The sequence below is a fragment of the Populus alba genome, chromosome 11 (genome assembly GCF_005239225.2).
Source record: "Populus alba chromosome 11, ASM523922v2, whole genome shotgun sequence".
NCBI lineage: Eukaryota > Viridiplantae > Streptophyta > Magnoliopsida > Malpighiales > Salicaceae > Populus > Populus alba.
The window spans coordinates 19,419,999-19,430,625 of NC_133294.1; the positions used below are offsets into that span (position 1 = coordinate 19,419,999).

General features: G+C 36.8%; 1 protein-coding gene across 4 annotated transcripts; it reads right to left on the bottom strand.

Moving 5' to 3' along the window:
• Positions 1–459: 459 nt before the first annotated feature.
• On the bottom strand, positions 460–9,266 carry LOC118031451 (serine/threonine-protein kinase CTR1). 4 transcript variants are annotated; one of them, XM_035035893.2, is made up of 16 exons: positions 8,966–9,264; positions 7,763–8,779; positions 7,371–7,669; positions 7,121–7,265; positions 5,485–5,600; positions 4,733–4,938; positions 3,933–4,382; positions 3,770–3,810; positions 3,531–3,599; positions 2,768–2,868; positions 2,597–2,681; positions 2,421–2,519; positions 2,263–2,331; positions 1,738–1,869; positions 1,550–1,644; positions 460–1,021 (listed from the first exon to the last, which is right to left on the bottom strand). In XM_035035893.2, exons 2-16 carry the CDS (start codon positions 8,618–8,620, stop codon positions 901–903), a joined length of 2,886 nt encoding a protein of 961 aa, XP_034891784.1. In that variant the 5' UTR covers positions 8,621–8,779; positions 8,966–9,264; the 3' UTR covers positions 460–900. The 4 variants fall into 4 exon arrangements, with proteins under 4 accessions (XP_034891784.1, XP_073268892.1, XP_034891783.1 ...); XM_073412791.1 differs by having other exon boundaries at positions 8,903–9,264; XM_035035892.2 differs by having other exon boundaries at positions 8,899–9,264.
• Positions 9,267–10,627: the final 1,361 nt, after the last annotated feature.

Genomic DNA, 10,627 nt, shown 5'->3' on the forward strand with positions numbered 1-10,627 from the left:
TTACATGGACGAACACATGCTTTGTGAAAAATGCTCGCAAGAGAAAATAATTAAGGGGAGCATTGAGAAATTAGCACCAATCTCCAAACTAATCCAAACAATCACTAAAGAATCCTAATATGAAAAACTAAGGCAATAATGGAGTCATGTAAAATGATCGAATGATACTGTCGAGTATTTACTGTCAGCAGCTTCAACTTGACAAAACGGAAAACTCGAGTTAGAGCTTAACCCTTGATTTTTATTTTTTTGCAACAGAGAGAGCACATTCATACCCTTCGATGTGCGATTAAAAAGAATAAGATCACAAAGTTCGCTATGTGTAATATAATGAGCACCAACTCCCTCCAGTCCCCAGCTAAAAAACAAATCAGAATCACGTTAGAGCAAGGGAGATTTTTATTCGATTGGCCATGATTTATGAAAAAATACAAGGAACTATGTGCCATGCACAAGGAGTTAAAAGAAAATGATTGCATCTGTAGATCCCTTGCATTGATGCTTAAATATACTGGAAGGAGTTCAATCGAATTATTACATCACGCTGCTGTATGAACATGGAGAGATTCCCTGATTACAGCTTACAGAAGAAAATACATGCCAAAATATCTCCCGAAATCTTAAACATCTCGGATTTGAGATGCAAATTAACTTAAATGAAAAGGGCTACCCATAGAAACCTATACAAATGCAGAGGGAACTTCTCGGCCTGTATTTTGAGCTGCAGGTTTCGAAGTTTAACGCATTCCAAATGGGTTAGATAAGCAACACATCTAATGTTGCCTGGAACCAAAAAGGTACTGTTAGTTCACCATAACTATAGGGGTTCAGGACTCTATTTCTATCAGCTAAATCTCCGAAGCCAGCTGGATGCTCAAAGTATTTTACAGTGAGAGTATATTAAGTATCTTTGAAGGGAGAACTCTTTTGCCCACTGATCTGCCTTGGCTGCAGTGGAGACTTTAACAGCTTCTTCAATGTCTCCACTATCTTACCAAAAGATGGGCGCTGAGCTGGATCACTGCCAACAGAAAATCAAAAGGCATCATAAACAGAACAAATATAACCAACAGTTGTAATTTTTTTAGCTCGTCTTGAAACAAAACAGCAACTTATATAGTTTGGGATGGATAGGACTCTTAGAGACAGCAGCTGGATCATGGTATTAGACACAAGACAGCTATGATTGTCCAGAGAAGTATATCAGAACAGTAGAAGTCCTGCACATCTCAGGCAAGTGCAATTGAATCTGGTGTTCTGACAAAATGGAATAAGCGATCAATTCTTGACTGGTTACGAACAGAGCATAATGATCAAGAAGCACCCATATCTTGTAGGCACTTTAATTGTAACGCAAATTGCATGCAGAAGCCTAAATGCTTTCAATATGATGGAATGAACAGTCTTCAATAATGAAAATGTGCTGGAGTGTTGTTCTTAATTTAAAAAATCTTAGCAGGGAAAGCATATTCCATCTTGAAAATACCCCGGCTCTTAACTGTGGAGCACACAAGTACTATAAACAACTATGGAACCCAAGAGTACTTACTCCGCCCAGCAAGATTCCATGAGAGAAGCCAATACTGGCGGTGTGTTCTGGGGAATAGAAAGCCTTCTATTCTGAAAGGCTACAGCTCCAACCACCTGAAAGGTTCCACCATGTCGCCTTAATCATAAAAAAAAGAGTGGGAGTGTCTAACAATCTGACGAGCTGCGGGTGTCAGTTTTATGTTTCACCTGGGCAGGGCAAAGTCCGCTCCAAGGTTGTTGCATAGTCATAAGCTCCCATAGGATGACTCCAAAACTGTAAACATCAGACTTCTCGTTGGAAGGCTCTCCACGAAGGAATTCTGGAGCCATCCACTCGGGCTGAAAATAAAAGCAAGAGAGTTACATGCCTGATTGAAGCACTGCGAAGTAAATTTTCAACCTGCATGATATTAACTGGAAATTATCTGATTTTCTAGATTAGAGAAGAGTGATATTCAAAAGCCTAATCAGAAAAGAAAAAAGCAAAACGAAAAAGGTCTGATGATAATGAACAAGAATGCTGTAGCTCTCAACACCATAGGAGTCTGGAAGTCGACAAAATTCTGTACAACAGCTTCAACAAATTCTCATGCCTACAATTATATTAGTCTAATCTCTTGGAGAAACAACTGTCTGAAGAATTCAATTAAATAACAAACACAACAAGGGAATTTTCACGATGCAAATGAACACGGATAACTTAAAGCAGATAATATTAAGAGAGAGAATTACTGTTCCAGCCACTGATTTTGATGATATGAAAGAGTTAGCTTTGAATCTGGACAACCCAAAATCACACACCTGAACATGAAATTAACAATTGAGGTTAAAAATATGCAGCAAGCTGCCTGAAAGTTGAATACCATTCATGTGAATATTTGATCATTTACCTTTACTGTCCAGTTTTTATCAACCAACAAATTTGGAGATTTAAGGTCCCAGTGAACAACTGGAGGATCAAGACAGTGAAGATAATTGATCCCCTTGGCCTGCTCCCAAAAAAGAACATCAAGTTTTGCTAAAAACATCAGAAATCAAAAGCACTATGAACAACACTATCACACACCACATCAAGTGCCATACGTAAACGCCTCCTTTGATCCAGTACTTCGCCTGCAGCAGGTCGGTGTATGAGGCGGTATAGACTGCCCCTGTTCAGAAACTCTGGTTAGCATGATATTTCTTGTTAGTGAAAGATGAACATCAACCGGTTACTGTGCTAAAAATTGGATGATACCTTGGCAGATATTCTGTCACAATCGATAGATGAGGGCGCTTTGTAACGGCACCCATGAAGAGAACTACATTTGGATGACGAACACGTTTCATTATTGCAACCTGAAAAAACATTAATTATAACTTGATCTGTAGCAGTGTTATTCGCCGCAGAAATAACACACCCAAAGCTGGTAATCTTTGAAGAAGAAAGCCTTAAAACCTAACAATATATAGAGGAATACCCTGTGACATGCTTAGATTTTTCACTCAACCAGTAAAAATCAAAGAGATGATAAGGTGCAACCTATAATACACTGACAGCAATTTGTATTCAAGACAATCAGCTATTCAAAAGACCAATAACATTAACCAATACTCATGCAAGGTACAGCCCATGGTTGTTGGATTCCATACATTTGCATGGACAGGTGTAGCACTAAAAGACAGCATATACGGAAGAGAGTGACCAAAACCATGGAAGTACATGGGTGAGAAATCAAGAGTTCTCATTTGCTTCCATGGAAGTACATGGGTGTGAAATCAAGAGTTCTCATTTGCTTGTTTAGCTAACTGTTAAAATTCCAACACAATGGTGACTAGAGCATATAGATAAATCACGAGCAGAACAAAAGAAACAAAAAAATTAAGAGGAGAATAAAGTAGCATTTTGAAAAGATTGGGACTAGGGGGGAGGGAAACTTAGAAGCATGCATGGAGAGATGACACAAAATCTGCACATCAGCAAATAATAAAGATGAAATAGATAGGGTGCATTTACACACCTCTCTTAAGAACTCCCTCAACTGATCATCATGAAAATCTTGAACAATTAGAACCTTGACAGCAACATCCTGTATTGACACAAAGGGATTTACTTTCTGAAATCAATAAAGAATAGCACAACCAAACATTCGTATGACGTCGAAGACCAGAGGAGCTGTGCAGGCGTGCAGCAGAATCAACTTCAAATGACTAATCATGGAAAAATCAATGAACACGTATCTAAGAGGAATATACTCACAGATCCGTGCCATTCAGCACGATGCACCGTACCAAATGAGCCTGCAAGGATAAAATGAGAGCACAGCACTTCATTTAATTGCTTCTAGGAGAAGAATAATGATCGAATACTTCAAGAACATCAATCCTAGGCTTCTAGAGATAATGAGAAGCAAAAGATTTACCAGCTCCAACACGCTCTTTGATATGTAACTCTTCCCATGAGATCTCAAGCCAATCTATGGCAAGTGAAGGTTCAAGATTCAAATATCTTGGGATGGTCACAGAAGGAAGTCTGGCTTGATTGCCGATTATGCTCTCAATTTCCTTCTTATCCGACTGACTGGATAGGTTTATTTTGGTTTGCTTGACAACACTGTTTATGACTGGACCTCCAGATACAACTTTCTCTATCTTGAAAGTTTGTTGTGTAATAACTTGTTCTTCTTCAAGTCCAGAACATTCATGTACAGATCGCCCAGCTGCGTCAGGAGCTTCAGCATTCCTTATCAAATCCAAAGGCATCAGGGACGATTCTTTTCCAAGGCAAACTTGATCCACTGGTACATAAGTGGACGGTTTCAGATATTCAAGCCAACCATCAACCACTGTGTGTTCCTCTACTTCCTTATTGCCTGCGAGAGATTGCTCCCCATTAAATAAAATTGTAAAACAAGAAAAAGGTTTGCATTAAATAGGAATAGATACCAATGTAGGAAACCTTGTTGCTTAATAAGGTGGGAAAGAAAATAACAGAAATTTAGAGTTGTCAGCTATCCATGGAAATCAAGAATGCTTGCTATTGCAAACACTTGCAATGCAAATGCCAAACAAAACAGAAGTGCAAAGAACCAATATGTTATATGTTACACAACCAAAAAAAACTTAAGTGGTAGCTATGTCATCGTTGGTTACCCTAATTCCTAAAGTTACTCCCACCCCTTTGACGCATGATGCATGTAAAAGTTAACTCTGTGAGGCATACCTGAACATAGAGGATTTTCAGGAAATGCACACAACTGCTTACAGTCTTGAATCTCATAAGGTGCATCATCAATGTAAGGTTGTTGGGATTCTTTTATATGTGGGATTTGAAAAGGTGAAGGCACTGAAGAAAGGAATCCTCCATTTATTGTGGAATCTGGACCATGGAGATTTCCTGGCTGCCCAACTAGATCAACTACATATTCCCTGTTAAGAAAATGCACTCCTCTGTATTAGCAAAACATGAAAATGGTAGACTACCATATGTAAAGGAGACAAGTTCAAAGACATTCATAATTCCATCTAATTGGATTATGGAACAGTTTTCTGGTGATCTAAACAGTTACCCATATTTAGGGAAAATCATGAACTGGGAACACACATAGATTGGCAATGGTCAAATAGATGCAATGGCGGCCAAAAGTTCATATGGATACTAGTCAATGTATAAACCAAAATAAATAACAAATAAATGAACAAAAAATGATACTTAACATCTCGAAAACCATTATTGCTGCATAGACAAAATTGCTTGGACACCATGAAGAAAAGAACATATGGCTAAGTATATACTCGGGGTTCAAAATTGAAGTGACATAACTAAATGTTAAATCATCTTGCAAAAATTACAAACATTCTTCAGCAAATAAAGAAATCTAGAAGACTGGCTAGAGCTTTCCTCAACTTGTTTTACTTTTTCTTGTTTCATTTTATCTCACGTGATAATGTAAGGTAGAATTAAAAGTATCATACCTTGACAACTGCCTGTCATCCTGGATTTTGACAAGACAAGAAGACCGGTGATCAGCTACACAGTACTTGCAACCCCGAGCGATCCGACACGGCAAACCTATATAGTCTGCCAATTTCTGCACATGCCAAAATATATCACCACAGGTTACTAATGCATGGAGAAACTCACCTTTTTATAGTATAATGATCATGCGCCCACAGATTTAAAATCGGTTTTGGGTACTTCTACAAATAGTAAGTTGCTGAAAATGTAATTTTCCTATCTGCTTCACCGTGATCTTGGTATATTTATTTTCAACTTTAATTGGATTTAACAAGACATCAGCATAAGGACCCTGTCTACAACGATACAATGGAAAGATAGCTGCCCATGGTGTGCTTTACTCAATGATGCTCAGAAACAGACATGATCCACCGGCAATGAAATTAGTTTTCAAAGATTAAGCTTATATCCTTCAGTAAGTGCTACAAATATTAACTGCAAGCACAAAATGTTACGCGGAACAATCAGATAGGCTTGACATCATAGTAGGACCCACATGAATTAAAGATTTCAAACAAATAGTCATTTACTGCAACAAGCTACAAATACCTCACTTAGTGATCAGGGGAAAGAGCACTCTTAATGGATTGCTTTATATAATTGTGGGTGACACTTGATTCTTCTAAATCAGTTGCACTCTCATGTGATACCATGCCCCTGTTCAGACAGTCAGGTGTGCTTTAAAAACTTCCTTCTATTAAGAAAAGTGAATCCTGGCACCATATCTATGAACTAAATGTGATCTTCCAAAAAAAAAAGTTTCTTCAAATTGGTCGTAAGACGGTACAAATTGAGAAGGAAAATTAAAGAACAAAACACAAAAAAGCGAACTGCCAGATTTTTCCATCCTAATACCTAATGAAAAACATGTGTACCCACTCAACTGGCAGTCACATCAATCCATACAAAAGAGAAATGAAACAACAAAGACACCAAAGCCTTCATCCCTAATCCTAAGAAAATGTGATGGATTACAAGCCTACATATCAAGAGAACCTTCTTGCAAAAACCAAATAATTCCTCCATGTAACACATATATCCAATAGAATTTCGTGAAAGTTTAAATATGATAACAATTATAGTATAATCACCAGCCATTGGCATTTAATATTACTGAATTCCAGAGCTAGCATCCTTTGAGGAGGATTAGCTAGGGGCTCTGATAAAAAATCGCTATGAACCTGTGCTCTTGAACTAAAAAAAAATAAAAAATCAGATGAGTATTTCCTAAATCATGCAGTAGTTGATCTCAAATTTCCCATGTAGAAAATTCCCTGACAGGACCTTATGAATTATATATGTATAGAGTCCACTGCAACCCTCCCTCCCCCAATCTGAAATTTCCAAAGTAGGGTGTAGATACCACCACGCATGTACACATAGATATCCTATCCAATTAGATTACCATGAAGGCTAAGTATCCACCAACAAATATCCTTCAGTTCAATCAAGTATCTTCTCTGTAGCACCAACTCGTTGAAGGTTTATAAATCAGTGGACTATTAGTGTTCTTTTGATGGACGAAGGAACTAGTGACAGAAACCAATACCGATTTTTTTTTTTTAATTAAGAAAAGTACCATGTATTTTTTACCTTGAAAAGAATGGCGCGATGTCTGCAGAGTCCCATGGATAGGCTACCAATAGGGAGCACAATACACTTATGGAAGTCCCTCAACCTCCTGCTAGCCAGTTTCCATCGCTTGTGGAGATCTCCTTGCTCCCAGAGGAAACTTCCCCTAAACATTTAATCCCACAAAAAAGAGGGGGGGGGGGACACAAGCCTGATAAGTGAACATTCAATTAGATAACAAAGAGTAATCCTATCATGATAGACACCTTACCCCATGTAAATAGCAACAAGTTTGCCCAGTTGCTCCACCAACACCAACGTGCTCTCCGAAGCACAATACAGTTCTTGAGCTTTATCCTCCAACTCTTTAAGACGCGAGTCACCACGTCTATCAACAAGAACCACCTCCATTGATGTCTCACTTGGTTCAATTTCTTTGAGCGACATTAATGTTGGCATCCTACTTCCTTCCTCATCCTCATTGCACATCACCCATAGATATGGATTCATTCCCAAAATGTTATAGAATCCATCCGTTATTTTGTCACTATACGACAAGCATCCACTCACCTGGAACGACAAATTAACACTATCATATGCATTCGTCATGACAGGAAAAAAAAAAATCGTAAGAAAAAAATTATGGGATGGATTGTACTGTACCCAGAGACGATACGAAACGGTTCGTGCATCGGGGGCTTCAGGTACGCCTTCCTGCAGAAGCAAAAGCTCACTAGCAATACCAGCTTGAGCACTCAGTCTCTTAGCCAAACTAAGCTGCAAATAATAACTCTCCTTAGTCTTTAGCATCAAGTTTTCATTCTTATTCTCCTGATCCTCCTTTCCCTCAGTCACCTCCTGCACCACTTCCTGCTTCATAGTCGGCACATGCACCGTCGTCGACGTGTCAAACTTGATATCGGTAGTAAAGTTTCCATCAAGTGTGGTAATCCCCGAGAACAAGCTACCAGCGTAACTACTCCCACTCGATAATCTTGGCAACGACACTTGCCGGTCAAAATTCCGGTCAACATCCCTCTCTTTAATTATCCCCGGAGCTGGAAGAACAGGCTCTGGTTCCGGCTCCGGTGTAACTAACAGTTGACAATCCTCCTCAGTCGATAATCTTTGCAACTTCACGTGACTAGTAGATTTCTCAACTTTTTTCTCGGACAACCAGTCGAAAAAAGCGGCAAGGTGTTTTTTCTTTTGTATATACTTGTCGTCCTCGCCAAATTGTTTTGTCCTGGGATGGTACTTTTCGTCGTCACTGCTCGTGAAGAGATCGGATATTGGTGTCGTTATTGTGGTCGGAGTAGCAGTTGTTTCGGATGTATTTTTGCCAACTGTGGAGTACAGATCTTTCGATGAAGGCTTTCGGGGATCATTTTCGAAGTTAAAAGCATCTTTAGTGACTTTTGTATTCCCGTGATCTAATGCTTGTTTTGAAGACGATGAAGCATTGAATCCGGACCTGTCCGGAAATTGCCTGGGGAAGAAGTACGTGGTCCGATGAGGCATTTTTTCTTTCTTTCAGGGACCTCACACAATTCAAACCAAACCAACAACTCAAGCTTTGATTCAGAAAGATAACAAGCAACTAAGAAAATACTCGATTCAGGTGACGTCGCAAAGGGTGAACAACGAAGAAGAAGAAGAAGTGGAGAAGCCGTACAATCCCTGCAAGTCCATGAGATTCAGGAAAGTAAACAAAAAACGCATGATTTCTGTGTGGTTTTATGAATCCACTAAAAAATTTTCAAAACCACAAGCCACCGTTATCTCGGCACTGCGTTTACCTGCCTTCAAGATAAGCGATCCAGAAAAAACAAACAGAGATCGAGAATTTTTTCCGAAACTGTTTACCTATTGGTGAAGGAATGAAGCTGCTTAAAGAGATTAGAATTTTAGTGGTTTGAAGAGACAAACAACCGCTTCGGATTGAGGGGTAAGGGCGGTGGGGGTGGTGGAGTGAGAGAAATAAGGAGGAGGGTTTCGAGAGTCTTTGTATTTTAAGCAAGTGAGAAGAATCGGTGGGAAATTGGAAAATGTTAAATAATATAGGGAAGAAGCTAACCGGCGCAGCGAGGGTGAGTGCGCACCTTTTGTAATGGGCTCACACGTAAGTTTTTAAGGCAGGGAATGCGCACATCGCAATAGCGTACGTTAGCGATATTTGAAGCTGCGGCCTGCGGGTTTAGATAGTATTTGGGAAAACACAGTTTAAATTATATTTTTTAAAAATTTAAAAGTTTTTATTTTAAAAAAAAAATTAATATCATTTATATTTTTTAAATTATTTTGATATGCTAATGTTAAAAATAATTTTTTTTAAAAAAACTATATTATTAAAATATATTTTAACCCAAAAAATTATTTAAAAAACAATCATTACAAATTATCAACCACGCTATTTAGTATAACGATATAAAGTTGGAAAACAAATGTCTTTACTGAGGCCAACAAGTTTTGGAGGCTTATTTATATTGCATCTAGCTACCTAACCCGAGTGTCGTTAAGGGTTGTAATTTTTTTTTTAAATAAAATATTGGATATGTAAGTAATTTTAATGTATTTTTTTATCTAAAAAAAATCAAATTATAAATCTTAAAATTTATTCAAACATCTAATTAAATAAATTAATAATTTATGTAAACAAACAAGAGAAAAAATTATTAACAATAACTGAAATAAAAATTAAAAAATTAAGAGATACATACAGATTAAAATATTTAATCACACAAAATGACTTATTTATTTGATTATTTTTACTGAAATTTTTAATTTAGATAAATAAAAGATAATAAAAATAAAAACATAGATGAAACTAATTGAATAAACTCAATCCTAAAAATATATTAAACAATGATGAACATTGAAGATAGTCAAAAAACCATTTTTTTTAAAAAAAAATGTGGAATAATAAGATCATAAAAGAAAATGAGCAAAAAGAAGATATTGAACTAAATCAACTTTTCAAACTAGTGACCGAGTCATTAGATTGAAAGCGCTAAAAAATAAAATAAATGTGAAGTTGAATCCCCGACAAATTAAATATCAAAATATAAAACCATTAAAAAAAAACAATTCCATAAAAGGATCAGAGAAAAAAAAATCAATTAAAATAACGAGGGTAAAAAAATTAATAATTACAGGGAAAACAAAGATTTTTACTTGGAAGGTTAAATCGAATTGAAAAATAACTTTAACAAGAGGGAAAAAATCAAATGAATGAGGGTCAAATAACCAAAAAAAAAAACATAAACTTTGATTGGGTGATGAAATTGAAAACCAATAAAACTTTAACAAAAATACAAAGAAAATAAATTAAAAACCAAAAGAATATGGCTCAAATAAAAAAAAACACATGAAAAAATGTAATTGAAAACAAATAAAACTTTTTATAAAAAGAATAAAAACAAAATAAGAAATCAAAAGAAAGGGGACTGAAATAGAAAAAACAAAAACAATGAACTTTGATTGAATGATAAAATTGAAAGCCAATAAAAATTTAACAAAAAGTCAAAT

Bases quoted from the DNA above. Each gene is read 5' to 3' on its own strand.
- LOC118031451 (XM_035035893.2), bottom strand. From the start codon at position 8,620: ATGCCTCATCGGACCACGTACTTCTTCCCCAGGCAATTTCCGGACAGG. The intron at 3,811-3,932 runs GTAAATCTTTTG...TTATCCTTGCAG, and splicing joins CAAAGAGCGTGTTGGAGCTG to GCTCATTTGGTACGGTGCAT. The intron at 2,332-2,420 runs GTAAATGATCAA...TTTCATGTTCAG, and splicing joins ATAAAAACTGGACAGTAAAG to GTGTGTGATTTTGGGTTGTC.